The sequence below is a fragment of the Oryctolagus cuniculus genome, chromosome 5 (genome assembly GCF_964237555.1).
Source record: "Oryctolagus cuniculus chromosome 5, mOryCun1.1, whole genome shotgun sequence".
Classification (NCBI taxonomy): domain Eukaryota; kingdom Metazoa; phylum Chordata; class Mammalia; order Lagomorpha; family Leporidae; genus Oryctolagus; species Oryctolagus cuniculus.
This window is the reverse complement of record NC_091436.1, coordinates 147380652-147401648: the sequence shown is the minus strand read 5'-3', so window position 1 is coordinate 147401648 and position 20997 is coordinate 147380652. Positions and strand designations below refer to the sequence as shown.

At 44.9% G+C, this 20997-nt stretch overlaps 1 protein-coding gene across 7 annotated transcripts in view; it reads left to right on the top strand.

Moving 5' to 3' along the window:
* Positions 1–20997, top strand: part of MBOAT1 (membrane bound O-acyltransferase domain containing 1) — a 273642-nt gene that overhangs the window by 90680 nt on the left and 161965 nt on the right. For 6 of the 7 annotated variants that reach the window (XR_011388755.1, XM_017344967.3, XM_002714159.5 and 3 more), the window contains 5 exons: positions 176–368; positions 7148–7251; positions 12158–12222; positions 15720–15852; positions 19111–19262. Coding sequence is in view for 6 of the 7 variants with exons in the window: in XM_017344967.3 (XP_017200456.1) it covers positions 176–368; positions 7148–7251; positions 12158–12222; positions 15720–15852; positions 19111–19262 (647 nt within the window). In the remaining variant the exon portion in view is untranslated. The remainder of the gene's footprint in view (positions 1–175; positions 369–7147; positions 7252–12157; positions 12223–15719; positions 15853–19110; positions 19263–20997) is intronic. The other variant, XM_017344969.3, reaches the window with a different exon arrangement.

Below are 20997 nucleotides of genomic sequence, written 5' to 3'. Positions count from 1 at the left end.
AAGTCTGTTCTGCATCTGAACATAGCACCTGATCCTAATCATCAGACCCCCGTCTTGAGAAAGAACACCTGTTGCCTCCTCAGGAACAATGCCCTTCTTTACGTGTCTTTGCCAGAATTGTTGTCCTGGTTCCAGAATCTTCTGAATGGTTATGTCTGTTTCCCCCCATTTCCAGGGAGCTGTGATACGCAAGTTATGCATCACCTTGGTGTCTCTCCTTTTGTTTTTGACGCTCACGAAGACCTTCCCTGTCACCTGCCTTATTGATGACTGGTTTGTCCATGAAGCAAACTTTTTGACTCGACTCTTCTACTTATATGTTGTCACACAAGCCTCAAAGCCCAAATATTACTTTGCGTGGACGTTGGGTGAGTTTGTTGGGATAGCTCTGAGTGAGGAAACCAGAACACTCCCTGGACAGCTTAGCCAGAACATTCCGGATCACCTAATCAGAAAAAGTCTGAGCCACAGTGCGAGGCAATAGAGCCAGTGTCATTTGTTACTTTCCAACATAGTGTTCCACCCTCTGTAAACTCAGTTATCTGTGACAAGGAGAGAAATAAGCCTGGCAGGTGTTTGAATCCAGTGTTATTAACAGACGTCAGAACTTAACAAGCTTCTGCCTACACCAGTCAAATTTAGCCATTGAGTGCAGTGGAAAGTTTGGGGAAAATTCCAGGATGTTATGGCTTTCTTGTAATTTTTCTGGGTTATAAGTAATGCCGGATACATGTTGCATTTATTTTATAAACACACATACTGGTTTAGATTACACTTCTTTAAGAAACTGTTGGCTAAGCTTTTTTAATTTAATATTTAAAAGGCAGAAAGATAGGGATGAGAGAGAGAGAGAGAGAGAGAGATCTTACATCTATTCATTCACTCTCTAAATGCCTGCAACATCCGGGGCTGGACCAGACCAGAGCCAGGAGCCTGGGAGTCCATCCCAGTTGTGGGTGGCAGGGGCCCGAGCACTTGGGCCATCACCTGCTGCCTTCCCCAGCACATTAGCAGGAAGCTGGATCAGAAACAAGGAGTAGGTGGCACTTAACCAACTTTCTGGTATGGTATGTGGGCGTTGCAAGTGGCTTCAACACCCACCCCGTTAAACTTTATGCTTAGAAAGAAGCTGACTTCAAGTGATTTTTTTTTCTTTAAGTAGAAAGTTCAGCTTTATTTGGTTTTATCACACATTTTTTTTTTGTTCCATGGACTAACTTGTTCAATTTTAAGCTTTTATCTCTTTTTGAACGATTTTAGACTGGAGTAGTTGAAAGGTTTGCTAAAGTGAGCAGTAAACGCTTCTATGCACTTAGCAAGACTGGTAAAGGATTGTAATAAGTCTGATCCATACTTGGAACCCTTTCAGGAATGGGAGTTTGACAGCTTAGCTGAAAGTGACCTGGTGCTTATCAGAGAGCAGTACCTTGGCTTAGGAAGTCACCTCGACTCTTAACCTTAGTTTCTGGTGTTTAGCCCACATCCATGAGCTGCAGAATAACAGATTGAGTGTGTTTATCTTATTTCATACTGTAAGTTATAAACTCCAGAGTAAAATGTTTGCAAATAATGAATTACTCTTTAAAAAAAAAAAACGTTGTTTATTTGAGAGTCTGAGGATATGGAGAGGAGTGGAGGGAGAGGGAGAACAAATTCCCACTCACTGGGAGTCACTCCCCAAATGCGTGCAAACAGCAGCTCCAGGCCAGGCCCAAACCTGGGATCCGGAAACTCAATGCAGGTCTCCCATTGGAGGGGGCGGGAACCCGAGCTATCACTGCTGCCTCCCATGGTCTGCATGAGTAAGGAGCTTGAGTCAGAAGCTGGAGCTGGGAATTGAACCCTGGCACTGTGATGTGGCCTGCAGGTGTCTTAACCATTAAGCTAAATGCTCACTCCTAGAAGTTACTTTTTTTTTCATTTATTAGTTTTTGTTGTGATGGTAAAATATATATAGCAAAATTTAATATTTTTTTACCTTTTTAATATTTTTTTAAAAAACTTATTTATTATCTAAAAGGCAGAGTGACAGAAAGGAAGAGACAGACAGAAAAAGAGATCATCCTTCTGCAGTTCATTCCCCTGATGGCCGCAGTGGCAGGGGCTGGACACTAGGCTGAAGCCAGGAGCCTAGAACCCACCCGGGTCTCCCACATGGGTGACAGGGACCCACCCACTTGGGCCATGTTTTGCTGATTTCCCAGGCATGTTGGCAGGGAGCTGGATCAGAAGCAAAGCAGCCAGGAATTGAACTGGTGCTCCGACATGGGGTGCTAATGTAACAAGTGGTGGCTTAACCTGCTGTGCTACAATGCTGGCCATCAAATTTCACTATCTTAGCCAGTTTTAAATATACGATTTAGAGGTATTAATGTGCAGTCTTATGCCGCCAGCACCACCATCCATCCCCAGAATGTAGAACTTTTCATCATCCCAAACAGAAACTGTCCTCATTAAACATCAACTCCCCATTCCTCCCTCCTCTTCATTCCAAGTTATTTTTAAGGGCCAAAATGTTCACACACACTCAGGTCAGTGCAATATTTACGTAACTTTGTACCAAAGAGCCTTGACTTGGAGCTTGTTATGAAATCTGCACTGTGTTTCTAGTGACTTTCAGTGCAATTAATTCAGTTTAATTAATCTCTCCTCATCTCTCTCTGTACTTCTGCCTTTCAAATAAGTAAATAAATCTTTTTTTAAAAAAATGGGCAACGCTTCAGGAGTTGTCTTGTGCCTCACTCCTTGTCCCACAATCGCTTTATCATTAAATTATCATATCAATTCAATGATATCATTTAATTGGTAGGTGTTATACCTACTGTGGTTGGAAGCCTGTTTGGACACAGGACATATTTTATAGGTGAAAACAGTTACTGTTCTGACCTTACTGCAACCTGAGTACCTGTGTGGAGCAGAGCGAATGAGGGTGAATGGCTGTCCTACCTTCTCCTTCCTCTCCTCTTGCTTTCTTTCTCTCTCTTTTCCCCTCTCCCTGCTCTTCCTGTTCCCATTTGCTGTGCCCCACCCCCTTAAAGGCTGGCTTCTGCACTAAATCAGCTCCAGAGGTAGAGAGAAAAGAAAGGCTTATTCCACAATTCCCTAAGGAAAGTTGGTGGCCAGGTGGGTTGTGCTGGCAGGGACCTGGTGACCAGGGGATTACGGGGACCAGGGACGGCTGTCCTTCTGCCTGCCGGGCATACCCCGGCCATTTGGGGTATGGAAGTCACCCTTTCCGTGGACACCTTGCTCTGTGGACTTCACTCTTTTTCTCTCCCTACTTCCTTTTCTTTATCTTTTTTTTTTTCTTTTAGTAGCTTCAATAGAAACACTTCATTAATTTGTATGACCTCAATTTGAAGTTTGTTATAATTTAGATTGCATGGGCTGGGTTGAAATTAACCTTTGCATTATTTATGAATAAAGGAAGCAATGAACAGTGTAACAGGGAATATTTAAACTGCTTAACCCAATAATTGTTTTATCAATCTCTTTAAAACACCATTTACATATAATTGGTGTACTAATTATATGTGATTATACATTTAATCCTTAAAGCTGAGCTGAGCACTGTCAGCCTAGCTGTGGTTGCTCTTTAGATTAAAGTAAGAAAATTATTTTTTTGGGGGGGCTTAGCATATGATTCTCGTTATTCTCTGCATACTAATTAGTACTAATTAATGAGGCCCCACTTTGGCCCAGGCTATGTTCCAAAGAACACCAACTCCAGCGTATCGGTGTCCAAATTGATTCATGTGTCATAACAGGTTAGAACCATGCACAACACAAGAAAAGCCAGTGTGGGCCTGGTGCACTAAGAACCTCTGACTGCTGACAGGCAAAGTCAAGTCTCGGATAAACTGCTGTGGAATGCACTATGCAGCAAGGGGGATTCCACTGTCCTGTAAATGCCTCGGCTCTAAGAGTCACTGCCTCTGGGTGGCCTTTCAGCCACTGGCCGCTCAGGTTGTAGACTCTGGAATCTGGCATCATTTATACCACCTGAGTGATCCTAATAGGTGCCTGATGTCTCTGTCATATCCAGGCTGGAGGTGGCAATTTTTATCATCGTTATCATTGTCATCATCATGACAACTAACTTACATGTGAGCGCCAAGCTCTGTGCTATGTATTCTGCACACACTGAGTTGCATTTAATTCTCTCAAGAGCCCTTAATAATAATAAAAAAAAAAAGATTTATTTTCTTTACTTGAAAGGGAGAGTGACAGGGAGAGACAGAGATCGTCCATCTGCTGGCTTACTCCCCAGATGGCTGCCACAGCTGGTGATGGATCAGGCCAAAGCCAGGAGCCTGGAACACATTGAGGCGACCACGTCGGTGGCAGGGGCACAAGTACTTTGGCCATCTTCTGCTGTTTTCCCAGGCACATTATCAGGAGGCTAGATCAGAATTGGAGAATCCAGGACTCAAACCGTTGCACTGATACGGGATGCCAGCATCGCTGGGGCAGCTTAACCTTCTGCACCACAACTCCAGCTCCTATTAAGAGCCGTTTAAAATAGGTGCCATTATTATATCTATCTTAGACTCGAGGGAAGAGATTTCTAGAAGTCATAAAGCTTTCAAGGCTTTGCATATAATATTCTGTAGAGCCCAACCTTAATCTCCATTGTTTAATGAAAATTTATTTGAGAGGCAGAGCAACGAGAGAGAGAGAGAGAGAGAGAATTTTCCATCTGCTGGTGTACTCCCCAAATGCCCACAACAGCTGGGTCTGGACCAGGTCAAAGCCAGGAGCCCAGAACTCATTCTGGGTCTGTGGGTAGCAGGGACCCAAGTACTTCAGCCATTACCTGCTGCCTCCGAGGGTGTGCATTAGGAGAAGGCTGGAAGCAGAAGTGGAACTGGGGCTTCATCCCAGGAACCCTGATATGGGATGTGGGCCTCTCAAACGGAGACAGCCTGGTATACCACAGTGCCGACCCTGTAATCTCTATCTTGACTGCTGTGAGGATTAAATAAGGAGTGGGACGAAGTGCTTCATAGGCTTCTGGAAAGATAGTAAGCCCTAAAGAAACACACAAAAAAACTGTCGTCTTTATTCTTTGAGGTCTGGACAGGACTTGGAGAGACAAGGCTGGAGATGGGAGAGAGCAGTTAGGGGACACTGCTCTGGGTCCAGCTGTGGGCAGTGTGGCTCTGTTGGGAGCTGTCAGCACAGCTCTCCCAGGGGTGGCCTTCTGCTCCCAGGGGTGGTTCACCTCTGTCATTCACAAACTGATGTCATTCACAAACTGATTCTGACACCTGTAAAATCATGAGTTTTTTCCTGGCACACCATCACTTTGTCTTTCTTTTTGACCGTTGATTTTTCATCGATTTGGCTTGGGAGGATGATGTAGAGGGACTCAGGACTTCTCGTCCTTCATTCTAAAAGAAACCAGGTCGTTGGGCAGTGAAGCCAAGCCTAAGATAAGCAACAATAAATCATCAACCATGCTAAAAATAAATGAGGCAAACACAGGACAGGCTGTCTTCCTTTAGAGCAGCTCTGCACGAGGCTGCTTTGAGTGAGGCTCGTTAAAGGAATCCTCAGAGAAAGGAGATCGCTCAGAGATTCCCACATCTAAGTCTTCATGGGGCTGTGATTTAGTTTTTAAGAGAAAATATTCTAACAGGATTTGAAATAAGATAAGTGAAGGGAGAAAATCAGCCTCTTGGTTATCATTGTAAAAGTATATTAACAGGTCTATATTTGATTATAAAATCATTTTATTTACTTATCTTATCTAAAAGGCAGAGGGAGAGAGAGAGGCATCAGTAAAGAGAGATTTGCCATCCACTGGTTCACTCCCCAAATGCCCACAACAGTTAAGGCTGGTCCAGACCAAAGCTTGAGCTTGGAACTCAAACTGGGTCTCCTATGAGGGTGGTGGGGACCCAAATTCTTGAGCCATCACCTCCCAAAGCATACATTAGCAGGAAGCTGGAATCAGTAGCAGAACTTGGACTTGAACTAGGGTGCTCTGATATGGGATGTGGGAATACAAGGTGGCATCTTTAAAAAAAAAAATTATTTGAAACAGAGTGGGAGAGGAGAGAGAATTTTCCATCTACTGGTACACTCCCCAGGGGCTGCAATACCCAGGGCTGAGCCAGGCCAAAACCAGGAACTAGGAGCTTCTTCCAGGTCTCCCACATGGGTGGCAGGGTCCCAAGCACTTGGGCCATCTTCCACTGCTTTTCTCACGCCATTAACAGGGAGCTGGATAGGAAGTAGAACAACCGGATTACAAACCAGCATCCATATGGAATGCTGGCGTCGTAGGTGGAGGCCTCACCTGTTATGCCACAGTGCCAGTCCCACCAGATGACATTTTTAGTGCTACACCAAATGCTTGCTTCAGCAAAAAGCACTTTATTGAGGAGTTGATTGGAGATCAGATATTCACTGCAGAAGAAAATTATTATTTAGAGAAGCCAAATAAAAATGGCTATGGGAGCTTTTCTACCAACTTTATGAATAGAGTGGCTTTGGTAATTGTGTCCACATGTGATCTTGATTGAAGCTGGCCCCAGATTCGCTTCTCTAGCTCTGTCTGTTGCCTTGGGTTCTAACCTTTTCTTCACTGCATCGTGGCCGCTCCATCTAATGTCCTGCTGGCTCATCGCGCTTTCCGTGTCCAGGGTGAGCTCTGAAGTCTCTTGCAGAATGGGTTCTCCCCTTGACCCTGCACTGCCCCTCAGCTCAAGCCCTGCTATTTTCGGAGACAGCTCTTGATGCTCTTGTGGGTTGCCTTCTGGTCTTTGCTTCTGAGCTTAGATGTCTATTTGCCTTGTTCTCTCTCCCCCCTCATATCAAGCTGCTCACTAAGTCCTTCTGATACTTCTTCCTCTGGTTCTTTATTTCTCTTTTCTCTTCAGTTTCACATCTAGCGCCTTTCCTGACCCTCAGCAGCTGCTCACTCAGTGCTAGGAAATGAATGAATGGATTAAAATCAAGCTCACCAAACAGCCACTAGTGTGTTTTTCTGATTCATAATGGTAGCAGTCCTTTAAGTTTTGGGGTTCCTTTTCTAAGGAAGCTACCACAACTCCCTAAGTCTTGAGGCTAGACAGATACTTAGTATCTTATAAAGCAGACTTCTGTTCCATATCCTAATGTGTTGTTTTAAAAACCATAGCTGATGCAGTCAATAATGCAGCTGGCTTTGGGTTCAGCGGAGTGGATAAGAATGGAAATTTCTGTTGGGATCTGCTTTCTAACCTAAACATCCGGAAAATAGAGGTGAGTCTACTATGTTTTCCAATCAAACTTCCATAATGAATAAAGCAAATCATTTGCTTTGAATGTTTTATCCCAGAATTCTTCATCAAGATCCAGGAAAAACTGCTAGCAGGCCAATGCCTCCTGGACATGTTGTATCTCGGAATTTTTGTAAAAGATTTATTTATTTATTTATTTATTTGAAAGAGTTACACAGAGAAGGAGAGGCAGGAAGAGAGTCTTCCATCCACTGGTTCTCTCCCCAGATGGCCACAACAGCCAGAACTGGGCCAGTCCAAAGACAGGGACCAGGAGCTTCTCCTGGTTCTCCTACACAGGTGCAGGGGCCCAAGGGCTTGGGCCATCTTCTGCTTTCCAGGCCATAGCAGAGAGCTGGATAAGAAGTGGTGCAGCCAGGATTTGAACCGGTGCCCATATGGGATGCTGGCACTGCAGGTGGTGGCTTTATCCACTACGCCACAGCTCCAGCCCCTGCTGGTGTTTTTTAAAGGTTAAGGGAAGGATGACCCAGGAAATCTGAAAAGGAGCCAGGAAAATCTTTTTGTTGTTTACATTTCTGTTCTTTCATCTGAAAGTCTAAATTCCATTTTCTCTTGTACATGCTCTGCATAGTTCAGTGAGGAGCACAGACTGGGAGCTCCCTTGTTTGGATTTCAGTTTTGCAGGTGTTGTCTGGTTCCTTTGGGAATGCTGATCATCTGGTCACTTTAGAGAAGAATTGTCATGGTGCACAGTTGTAGGCCGCCAGAATGGTGTGATAGTTCTCATTCCCAGTCTTTGTTCTTGGCTCAGCATTCTTGATATGTCTTCGTCGTCAGAGGCGATAGGTTTGGGATCCCATCATTCTTGGGTTTCTTTGCATTGTTGGTCTCCAGTGGACAGGAACGTCAGGGCATAGACGCTTTCCTCCTGGCAGCTGGATGGCAGGTAAGGCAAGGTCCCCCACTGGAGGGGAAGCATCGGTTCTTCAGCCGGGTGACTTGGGTTTGCTCTTGTAAGTAAAACTGAAAAGCAGAAATCATGATACCGTATTGTTATTGTCTACTAAGATAATTGAATACAAATCATCTTCTGTGATTCAGATTTCCCCCATGTTTATTTGGTTTTGGTTTTCCGCCTACCACAGGGCAGACGGACTGCCATTGGAAGGTCTGGGCAAAGGAGGCTGTGTGTGTTGAGCACAAAGCCAGGGGTATGTGGGGATGGCCTACCTGCCACACACATTTAATGCAATCTAGGCTAAAACAGGTAGGCCTCTCTCTTTTTCTGCAGAGGCTTTTTGCACTGGGATGGCAACCACAGGGAACATGCTGGGTATTTCTCCTAAAAAAATATGGTGGAGTTTGTAGGGAAAATCACATTTTCCCTCTTAGTATGGAGGCATTGCTATTTCCAAAGGCAATCAAGTAGAAATAGACGCACCTACAACTGTTCCCTAACTGAATTACATCATACATTTAATACAACTTAAACTCAGTGCTGTTTGGCTCAGGTCACACAGATTCACCACATATGAAGTGAGTGCTGACTATGGGCAAACACTTGTGTTTGGATGGTTCTGGAGCTTTGGGGGACTCCTGTGGGCAGACACCTGGGGATGTGGTAGGAACATGGCCACGGACCCAGGTCATATCTGAATGAACAAACATTGCTTTGCCCGTCAGTTGGGTCATGTCCTCTATCACCACGAACAGCATCTTAAATAGACAGGTTGCAGCCTCCAAAACAACCTTTCCCATTTTGGAAAAGCAGTGTAGACCACCTGCAAGCTTTGCTTTCCTGCAGAGGTGATGTCGAAGGAAGGCCAAATGTCTCACAACTTTTCCTCTTTCTTCTCCCTCTCCAAACTTGTGGATTCCTACTGCAGGCTGCTAAATGCCCTTCATGGTGGCTCCAGTGGCTGCCCTTGATGTCTGACTGCCACTAGTCCACCCCCCGTGATGCCCCGAGAGGTGGCATCTTTTAGCTCTGGGCGTGTGTTCAGAGTCAAGGGCTACATTACTGTTATGCATTCATTATAAGAGAAAACCGGGTGCCGGCGCCGTGGCTCAATAGGCTAATCCTCCACCTTGCGGCGCCGGCACACCGGGTTCTAGTCCCGGTTGGGGCGCCGGATTCTGTCCCGGTTGCCCCTCTTCCAGGCCAGCTCTCTGCTATGGCCAGGGAGTGCAGTGGAGGATGGCCCAGGTGCTTGGGCCCTGCACCCCATGGGAGACCAGGAAAAGCACCTGGCTCCTGGCTCCTGCCAGGATCAGCGCGGTGCGCCGGCTGCAGCGGCGGCCATTGGAGGGTGAACCAGCGGCAAAGGAAGACCTTTCTCTCTCTGTCTCTCTCTCTCTCACTGTCCACTCTGCCTGTCAAAAAAAAAAAAAAAAAAAAAAAAAAAAAAAAAAAAAAGAGAAAACCGGAAGGAGAAAGTTTGTGTTTTCATTGTAATTGATACAGGGCAAGGAGCTAAAGAAAAACAAAGAAGACTGATTTAATTAAGGTACTTTAAGCTTGTGAATGTAGTGTTTGTTAGCCATAGAAGAAGTGGAATGGATAAATAAAACCTTGGGGGCTGGTGTTGTGGTGCAGCAGCTTAAGCTGCTGCCTGGGATGCTAGCATCTCCTATGGGCACTGGTTTAAGTCCTGGCTGCTCCACTTCCAACCCAGCTCTCTGCTGATACACCTGGGAGGGCAGTGAAAGATGACCCAAGTGCTTGGGTCCCTGCCACATATGTGGAAGACTTGGATGGGCCCAGGCTCCTGACCTCAGCCTGGCTCAACCCTGGTCATTAGAGCCATTTTGGGAGTGAACTAGTGTATGGAAGATGTCTCTTTCTTTTTCTCTGTAACTGCCTTTAAAGTAAAATGAATAAATATATTGTTTAAAAAAACTTTAGTTTTCAAAACTAAGGCTCAAAATTAAATATATTGATCTTCCATCTATTTATCATCTCTTGTTCCCTCTGTCTCTTTCTTTCTCTCCTTCCCTTCCAAACATATTCTGTTAGGCTGATGTGTGGCCTGTATAAAGTGTTCTTATGTTTGAAGAAACTTCTCTTCAGGAATTCTGGGCCTTGTATGTTTACATCATCCATGTATTTTTACCACCATCCTTTGATAGGTCTGCTTGTTAAGTGAAAGCCTGTTTTTTTTTTTTTTTTAATTAATTTATTTGCAAGGCAAAGTGACAGAGAGGAAGAGAAACAGAGAGCAATTTTCCATCTGCTGATTCGCTCCTCAAATGCCTGTAACAGCAAGAGTTGGACCAGGCTGAAGCCAGAAGCTTGGAATTCCACTGGGGTCTCCCATGTGGGTGGCAGGGACCCAAGCACCCAGCACTCAGACCATCGTCTGCTGTCTTCCCACACACTTTAGCAGGAAGCTGGATCAGGAGGAGTAGAGTAGCCAGGACATGAACCAGGACTCCCATAAGGGATGTGGACATCTCACATGGCTTCCTACCCTGCTCTGCTGTAATTCCTGCCCCCATAGGATTTTTTTTTTTTTTTTTTTTTTTTTTTTTTTTTTTTTTTTTTTTTTTTTTTAGTGAGTCTGAGGATATAGCAGGAGACAGCCTCCGAATCAGTTTTCCCTACTGCATTCTCACAACTCAGATCACTTCTGGGCTCCCAGAATGTGTGAGGTTCTGTCCCCGCCAGCAGCATCCTGACCTGCAGGTGGCATCAGATCCCCGGGCTGAGTCCTCAGTCCCACAAGGCTGCGGACTCCAGACTCCAGGCTGGGCCTCTGGAAGTCTGGCCACAAACTGGTGTCACCACGACCTTCATTGGGTTCAGTTGATTTGCCAGAGCAGCTCACATACCTCCAGGAAACATTATCCTTATATTTGTGGTTTATTAGTAAAGGATGTTGTAAAAGATACAACTGAGCAGCCAGATGAAGAGGTGCTCATGAGCGGTGCCGTGTGGGGCTGGGGTGCAGGGCCCTGCGGGCTCCTGTTCATCTTCCTGCAGCCTCCACCTGCTCACCAGTTCTCTGGGCCCTGTCCTCCTTGGTTCTTATGGGGGCTTCATTGCACGAGCAAGACTGATTAAAGCATTGGCCGTGAGTTAACAACTTGACCTTCAGACCCTTTCCCCTCCCTGGAGGTGGTGGCTGGACTTCCCGGCCCTCTAATCCTGCCTTCGTCTTTGAAGTGATGAGCCCAGTCCTGAAGCTGCTAGCCATCTGTTAACTCATGGAGAAGGACACTCTCATTACTCCAGACATTCTAAGAATGTTAAGAGCTGTGGTCCAGGGAGACCAAATAGTTACATCGCAGCATCGCAGTGAGAAAACCCAGGTGACAGCTTATCTTAGGCTGCCTGATCCTCAGCAGTTGATTGATTTGTGCCAGCTGGGTGATATTTCTTTGTTTTCTTTTCTGTATTGTGCTCCCTTCATGCGTAAAATCTCTTACTATTCCAGACACAATAAGAACCGTTTGAACCTGTGTGGCTATTTATAGAGTTAACTGCGCAAGACTGACCTAGTTTGTAGATGGCCACCGTGAAAAGATGACAGTTAAATTTAAGCCTTCTGCAGACTCACATGATTCAACTTTTCCTGTGGTAAATCCCCTTTTAGAGTGTTTAGTTTGAAAATTCAGATGATTTAAGATATTTTTTTTTTAGCTAGTACGGAAGGGAAACCTACAAACATTCCTTCGGTTTTGCTATCATTTGAAAATAGACTTTTAGGAAAATGGAGACTTGGCAAGCCGAGCTTTAGTTGCAGAGTCAGTCCCATAAACAACAGAAGATTTACTGTGTGGGGGATCAGCTGACTTCCCCTGGCCTGTGAGCAGTCACTGTTGAGGCACCGCATTGGATCTGCTCCCGGAGAAGTTCTGGGGAGGACTTTCCATTACCCGGGTATTTTTAAAGCTAATGATAGGTGTTATTTTCTTCTTTCTAGACTGCCACAAGTTTCAAGATGTACTTAGCAAACTGGAATATTCAGACAGCTGCTTGGCTAAAATGGTAAGAACAACAGTGACCCCATTACTCATGTACTGGGCTATGTTTAGATGGGATTCACTGGATGAACAGCAAGAGTCGTTAGCCGGTGCTAAAGTCATCTGACACTTCTGAATGAACTTCCATGCCCTGTAAAGGAAAAAGTAGGAATAGAGTGATTTGAGATCGTAATGCTGCACATTTGTGTTGTTAATTAATGCCACTGCTGCTGTGCACCTGGTACTCATTTAATCTTCATAATAATCCTGTGAGATGTTGTTATTACCCAATGGTGCAGTTGAGAAAAGTGAGATACAGAGAGATTGTTTAACCTATCCTGAGGCACGGAGCATATAAGTGAAGATCCTAGCCCAGATGGTCCTTTTTTTTTTTCTTATAATTTATTTATTCATTTGAAAGGCAGAGTGATGGGGCTGGGTGGAGGTATGGTCTAGGGGGAAATCTTCCATCTGCTGGTTCACTTTGAAGCAGGTTCCCAGTGTTTTTTATGAGTAACATCTTTCTTTGGTCAAAATGTTTAGGTAAAAGAGAAGATGACTATAGCAATTCCTCCAAAGTAAGCTCAGGTGGTATTTTTTTGAAATTTCATCTGTACATTTTTTGAAATTTCATGGTCTGAACATGATTTTGAAAGTTTGGCCCTAAGATTATTACTATGGTTAACTTTTTAAATAATTTAAATATAAATGTCTGTTTCTGTATAATAAGTAATCCCAATGTGCTAACGGTCATATAGTGAATCTTCAACTGGAGTTTATATTCAAAGATGACTGAGCATACTTGTGTGCCCATAAAAATATTTTAAAATATTAGTTTATGGGGCTGGCGCTGTGGCTCAGTAGGTTAATCATCCGCCTGCAGTGCTGTCATCTCATATGGGTACTGGTTCTAGTCCTGGCTGCTCCTCTTCCAATCCAGCTCTCTGCTATGGCTTGGGAAAGAAGTAGAAGATGGCTCAAGTCCTTGGGCCCCTGCACCTGTGTGGGAGACCTGGAAGAAGCTCCTGGCTCCTGGCTTCAGATCAGTACAGCTCCAGCTGTTGGGGCCATTTGGGGAGTGAACCAGCGAACGGAAGACCATTCTCTCTGTCTCTCCCTCTCACTGTAACTCTACCTCTCAAATAAATAAATAAAATCTTGAAAAAAAATAAAATAAAATAGAAAATATTAGTTTAGAAAGTGACATATTTCTTCTATATCAAAAAAGAAAAGGGGTAAGAAATACTTACACACCTACCTGCTCCTCATAAAAAAAAAAAGCATTGCAAATGAAGTCTTGGTCCTGGGTTTATCTCTCTAAGTGTGTTCCCTTTCTTCCTGTGGAGAGAGAGCCATGATCCTTAGTTTGGGTTTAAATCAATTACTATTGATGATCTATACAATGCTGGGTTGGCTCAACTGTGAATTTCTATTTTATTTTTATTTGGGTCCTGTCATATGGGTAGACCATGTAGTTGTTTCCCTAGAGTGCCTTTGGCAATTCACAGACTGAATTTGAAGGGGAAATCCCTGTTTGATTTTTTTTTTTTTTTTTGACAGGCAGAGTGGACAATTAGAGAGAGAGAGAGACAGAGAGAAAGGTCTTCCTTTACCGTTGGTTCACCCTCCAATGGCCGCTGTGGCCAGCGCACTGTGCACCAGAAGCCAGGTGCTTCTCCCGGTCTCCCATGCGGGTGCAGGGCCCAAGCACTTGGGCCATCCTCCACTGCACTCCTGGGCCACAGCAGAGAGCTGGCCTGGAAGAGGGGCAACCGGGACAGAATCCAGCGCCCCGACCAGGACTAGAACCCAGTGTGGCGGCACCGCAGGCAGAGGATTAGCCTATTGAGCCGTGGCGCCGGCTCGATTTGTTTTTATAAGTAACCAAAAAAGCCAAAGATCTCCAGAATATTCGCTGGCACACAGGATCTTCACAATACATATTGCGATTCCCTATTCCCTAAATCCAAAATCTGAAACTTACTAAGTGCCAGCCAAATGTCCCAAGTAGAAAATTCCACACGTGACTTCATGACAAGTCACAGTGGAGACACAGCTGCAGTAAAACCATTGCATAAAGTTACCTTCAGGCCATGTGTTTAAAGTGTATATGAAACATAAAATGAATTTTGCATTCAGACTTGGGTCCTATCCCCAAGATGTCTCAGTACATGTAAATATTCCAAGATCTGGAACATTTTGCATCCCAAGCAGTTAGAATAGGGGTATTCAATCTGTATTGCTCTATGAGGCAAATTCATGGATTGAAGTCCCATGGGCGCTGTAAGATCTGAAGAGGTAGTGTGACTGAAGTGTTGATTCTGTGCTGGAGTTGCCCAGAGAGGTGGTGTTGATTAGGTAGATGGCACAAGGGCCTGCCTGGAAAGGTAGATCACATATGATTAAATGAGAATTTTTACTTCTACAGGCCCTTATCTTGATTTTTGGATTTTTGAAAAAAATTAAAGAATTTTATTTATTTGAAAGGCAGAGTGACACACAGAAGGGAAAAGAAAGAGACAAAGAGATTTTCCATTTGCTGTTTCACTCCCAGATGGCTGCAATGGCCAGGACTGAAAGCCAGGAGCCTTGGAATGACATCACGGTCTCCCACACGGGTGGCAGAGGCCCAAGCACTTGGACCATCTTCCACTGCCTTCCCAGGAGCATTAGCAGGGAGCTGGATTGGAAGTGGAGTAGCCAGGACTCTAATTGGCACTCTGATTTGGGATGTCGGCATTGCCTCAGCCCCAGCCTCTTGATTTTGAAATTTTGGAAACCAATGACACTAACTTAATAACCCCCCTAGATGGGGCCATTGGTGAAATAAGCTGCTGCTGCTGCTGCTTTTTTTTTTTTTTTTTTTTTTTTTGACAGGCAGAGTTAGACAGTGAGGGAGAGAGAGAGACAGAGAGAAAGGTCTTCCTTCCGTTGGTTCACCCTCCACATGGTCGCTACAGCTGGTGCACTGTGGCCGGTGCGCCACGCTGATCTGAGGCCAGGAGCCAGGTGCTTCTTCCTGGTCTCCCATGCGGGTGCAGGGCCCAAGCACTTGGGCCATCCTCCACTGCACTCCCAGGCCACAGCAGAGAGCTGGATTGGAAGAGGAGCAACTGGGACAGAATCCAGCGTCCCAACAGGGACTAGAACCCGGGGTGCTGGTGCTGCAGGTGGAGGATTAGCCTAGTGAGCTGTGGCACCGGCCAAAATAAGCTTCTATAAGGCAGGAGCTCTTGCTAGGAAGAAAGTAACCACTCAGACCTTTATTGGGTACAGTGTGAGTGTGTCAGGATCATTCAGTATATAGAGGTGAAAACTTTCTAATGGCCACGAATTGCCTGTCTAATTGGCAGCGTGCAAAAGAAACCTGGGCAGCTTGGGCTGCCTGGATTGCTTTGCAAGTTCTATCAGTTAATGGATCAAATAAATGACTTCTGTGTGGTCTGATCCCCCAAAGCAGGTGTCTGCAGAAGTTTCTGGTTTGTTTTACCTGTGGCTTGTTGTTCCTTCTTATCTTCACAGTGTGTGCTATGAGCGGGTTCCGTGGTACCCCACGGTGCTAACCTTCATCCTGTCTGCTTTGTGGCATGGGGTCTACCCTGGATACTATTTTACCTTCTTAACTGGAGTCCTTGTCACATTAGCAGCTAGAGCGGTAAGCGTCCTTTGGGTACAAGGCCTTTTCCCTTAGGCATCTGTTGCCTGTATTTGTTTTAGGTCCTAGCAGGAACTGAGGGTATCAATTGCCCTCAATTGTGGGCACAGTGAGGGTGCCCACAACGGTTGGGTGATGTTTTGAAAAATATATATATATATATATATATGTATACCAAAGCCTTCTCATTAAAGAAAATCTTCAGTGTGTAGAAACCCATGGTCATTACCACAGTGGTTCAATGTTTTATTTTCTTGTTAGTTACAGAGTAATCTCAGGAGCAATATTTAGTACCTTCAGAGAAGAAAACATTTTTACTCATTAAAGTTGCTGAACATAGCAGTAAGCACAGGTGATGATGATGAGGAGTTAATGAAGGCTTTGTTGGACTTCAGTTTGCTTATAGTCTGCTTAATTTCCCATTTCTTTACCTAAACCTGGAAGCAGCTCATCAAGTCTCTGGGCAGACAGTAAGGTGGCAGCCGTGGGAGCTGCGCCTGCTGCAGATGCGTCTGACTGCCTGTGCTCTCGTGCCCTCGCCAGTTAACTTAGCTTGTGTAAAAGGCTTTGGGAATTTTGTACGTTTGGTTCTCTACCTTCTGTTCTAGGAGTCTTTGGTTTGTATATGATTGTTCCCGCAAGTCATTTGCTATAGAGCAGGAAATAATCAAGGATCAAAAATGTGAAATGTGACTGTGCTCAGAGGTGGTAATGAATATATTTAGAAGTTTAGGAATTGCCATTCAAAGTGCTTTCATTGTCAAATACAGAGTTTGTGTTTTAATTTTTTTAAAGATTTTTATTTATTTATGTGAGAGGTAGAGCTAGAGAGAGAGAGAGAAAGAAAGGTCTTCCATCTGCTGGTTCACTCCCCAAATGGCTACAATGGCCTACAAAGCCAGGAGCCAGGAGTTTCCTCCAGGTCTCCTACAGGGGTGCAGGGGCCTAAGCACTTGAGCCATCTTGCACTGCCTTCTCAGGCCATAAGCAAAGAACTGGATCAGAAAAGGAGCAGCCAGGACACAAACTGGTGCCCATATGGGATGCCAGCACCACAGCAGAAGCTTAGCCCACTACATCACAGTGCCAGCCCCCTTGATTTAATTTCAATCTTTGGTAATGGCTGTGACTGTCTTTATTTCAGATGCCAAGAATATTTATTCAAAGGTATTTGTTGAACTCTGTTTGGCTCACTCGTCTAGGTGCCCCATGTGGCTATTCACTCTCATTCTTTAATTCATTTATTCTGAGTATTTCAGGAGTCTTCCTAGGTGCCACTTGGTGTCGCTCCCCCTCTTCGTGGAGGAGCAACACAGGACCCTGCGCTGTTCTTTCGTCTGCTCGGCCCTCCCCGGGTTTGCTGCTGGTTCTTCCCGGGTTGGCTACTATCCCTTCCACCTCCGTGGAAGGGCAGTTCCCCCTGGCCACATTCCCCACTTCCGCAGGGGAGCGGCACACCGCCGGCCGGCTTTCTCGGGGGCTGCACGGGTTCCCTTAGATGTTCCCCATAGATGTTCCCGGTGCATGCCGTCTCTCTCCTCCTTTATAGTCCTCCTCCGCCAATCCCAACTCGGCTGCCCACACGCCGAGTACGCTGCTCTCCAATCAGGAGCAAGTCCTACAGTTTATTGGTTGAACTGGAGGCAGCTGCGTAGAAGCTGTTTTCTCCTCTCCCAGCGCCATATTGTGGGAGAGCAGATGCATAGAATAAGTCTTAATTCCAGTAACTCAGTCTAGTCCGGTTTGCTCCCCACAACTTGGTATTATAGGGTGCTAGGCTACCACAGTGAAGAATTCGGGAGCCCCTCCCCTGAGGCATTCCTATTTTTTGAAGCAGGTGGATTGCAGCCTGTTTGTGAACACGGTGAATAACCGATTGCTACTCACGCTGATTGACTCATTTTTAGAGTTAACTGACTATTGTACACATGTGTGTGTAGAAAACAGGGGAGACATTTCCTCTTCTCCCATTCATATACCCACCCAGATTAAAAAAGAAAACTAAAGAACAGATGGCCAGGGAAACTAAGAAATGAAGGTCAGAATCTTGTTTGTTAACATATCAGAGCATTACTCGTTCAGATGTCTCTGTTCTGTGGTCTCGAATGGCCTAAGCTGTGATTTGTGCAGAACCTTTCCTTTGGAAGGCCTAGGAAGGTTTTGTACAAGCAAGTAAGGGAGGGGTGGAAAGGAGAGAGCTGATAGAGCAGTGATTTCATTTTTTTTTAGAAGGAGGATGAATTCAAAATTCATGAAGTCTGTTAGACCCCTAGAAGTTGCCTAATACAAATCTCATCCTCAGTGGCCAACCTTGCCCCATGATGGATCTCTGGTCCCTGACCTGAGGAACTTAGGGCGAGGGAGAAGAATCCTCAGCTCATAGGCAGCCTTGGGCACTGAAGCCTTTGCTATGTGTGGCTGAGCTGCCTAGGAATCTGCTGTTGTTTTCCACTCTGGTTTTGATTCTTGAATCTGGACATGAGGTGTCTTTCTGGAGGTGAAAGTCTAGTCGCAAAGTCGAAAGACTTTGACCCAGCATTTTCCACATCAGAGGAATGTCTCTGTACCTAAGTCTCAGTTTCCTTATCTGTAAGTTGGAACTCAGGATGTTTAACCGATGCTTGTTGAGAGATCACCCGAGATGATCTTCATAGAGCTTTATTTAGCACAAGTTTGGCACAGTAAACCCTCGATAAGTGCTAGCTACTTGTACTGGTGATAATAGTAATAGTATTTGTACTGCTGTTAGCCAAAGGAATAATTAAAAAATAATGCAGATATTTAATTATAAGGCTATGAATTTATAATAGCAAAACAAGGGGTGGGAAGATAAGCTAACTTTTCCACAATTAAAATTATAGTGGAGGTCAGTATTGACTGACGTGGAAAAAGTTCATGATCAATTACCTAATAAAAATGCTAGAAAATAGATGGATGCCATTAAGAATAGAAATATGGACACAAATGAATAGAAAAAGGCTTGGAGGGCTGTGTGCAAAGTTTTTAAGTGATGCCTTCTTTTGGGAAATGTTAAAAAAGAAAAAATATTTTTCTTAGTTGTTGCTTGAACATTTATCTACAGTACACATACAGTGTTTTTAAAACAAGAAGAACCATAAATGATATTTTTAGTTGAACTCAAGACAGCAGGTTCTTTACTGTAGCCTGTGTTCTGTGTGTTCCCCCTCCACACATGGAGTGATGATGGCTTCTGTTTGTCGCTTCCAACTGCCCATGTTTGCTTTCCTCCACCGGCAGGTGAGGAACAATTGTAGACATTACTTCTTGTCTTCCCGAGCTGCCAAGGGCATTTACGATGTGGTCACCTGGGCTGTCACTCAGCTAGCCGTCTCTTACACCGTTGCGCCCTTCATCTTGTTGGCAGTTGAGCCAACCATCAGTTTATACAGGTAAGTTCCCACTGTGCTCCACAGCTGTGCAGCAGACTTGTGTGTTTTCTGTGTTTGATGTAAGGGTCTGCAAATTGAATCCAGCAGTCCTAAGAGTTTGTGAATGGGGCTTTTCAGTGTGAAAAAATGTCTATTGAAGCTTTAAGAGCAAATGGCTCTTTTGGAGATACCATTATATAAATACACCTATGAGCTAGTTGACATGACTACCCTAAACCATTCATGGTGTCATCAAGGGGTGCTTAAGACGGTGATGTATTTGGAAGGCAAGGATCCCGAGTGAAAACACAGAGCTTTCTGCCATTGGTCCTTTTTCATGGGGCTTACGCTGTGTTGGAGTCAGCGGGATATCTTGAGAACAGGACAGAACTGGGGGCAGAGGCTGCCTTCTGTGGGTGTTGGCTGACCAGTATAATCTGGAGAAGGGCTCTGCTGCCCACCGAGGTGGTGGTCCCAGTGGGTGTTCATGGGGAGTTGTACTCCCAGTTGCACGTTGAGGAGGGCAGCAGGTGGAATGTAGGGTGCAGGAGGCTAACACTGGAGAGCAGCGGCCTTTAGGGGGAGGACCTTACATCCAGATATTGAAGCTGTCTTGCTTCAGATGAACTGAACACCTAGACTTACTTACTTTTATTGTTTCGTGCTTTGGTTTCATTGGCTGTATTTCTCCACAGTTGTTTTGTATTTGGGCACATGGTCTTGTGAACTGATTGTGCGACCTCTGACAAGTTATTAAACCTCCATTACCTGTGCTTTCTCAGCTGTGAAATGAGGCTGAGCCTAGAATCCACCTCAAAGCACTGTTGTGAAGGCTGAGAATTTAATTAGAACTGAGTATGGAAAATATGCTGAGGGCTCAGGCATATAGTTTGTACTCAGTACATGCTAACTTGTGTTATCTAGTGGGTTGCACAGGCTTTTCCATGTTGACTTTGGAACACAGTGTGGCTTTAAAAAGTGACTTAGAAATGAACAGTGCCAATTCTGAGACTCCGAAAACATTATTCCAAAGGATTGCCGGGATCTCTCTGCCATGCTTCCTCCAACCACACCTGTGTCCCTTGGCCCTCTTTCCCTCCTGAAGAGCGGGAAGGGACTTTCTCTGAAGATGGACTCAGGAGGAGAGACGAGTTGACAACACATCCAGAGCCCAGGCGAACTTTACCCTGAGCTGCTGTTTGTTCTTTGGGACCATTCATCAGCCCTAAAAACCATTTAGTCTTCCTCTCAAGTTGCCTACAGCCCCTTACTTTTCTCTCCTCTTTGAAAAGCTTCAACCACCCAGTCCTTTTTTGCTTTTCATACTTTGTCACCTCTCATACAGGTGTGCACCTAGCACACTTGCATGCTTCTTCTCCAGTTAATCTGTCTATTATTAGTTTGTTTCAGCAGGTTGAAGTATAAAACCTTAAAAAGGCAAGGGGAAAGTCCTGCAGCCCTACATAAACACATCTTATTCCTAAATTGGGAATTCCCTGTGACTGATGGATTGAGTGGTCAGGAATGGCTGGGAGGAACTCCTCCTAATCAGTACGTGTATCAGTATCTGTAAGTAGGATACGTTTTTTGAAGTTATGGGGAAAGAATGTGGAACTATGTAACATGCATCACTGAAGTCTGTTCTGCTACAAAATGATGTCTCTGTAACACCAGCTGGGTGGGGAGAAGTTATGTCAGTATAACATGGATGGGCATGCTAATTTGGACATCCATTTTTCAATGCCAGAGACCCCAG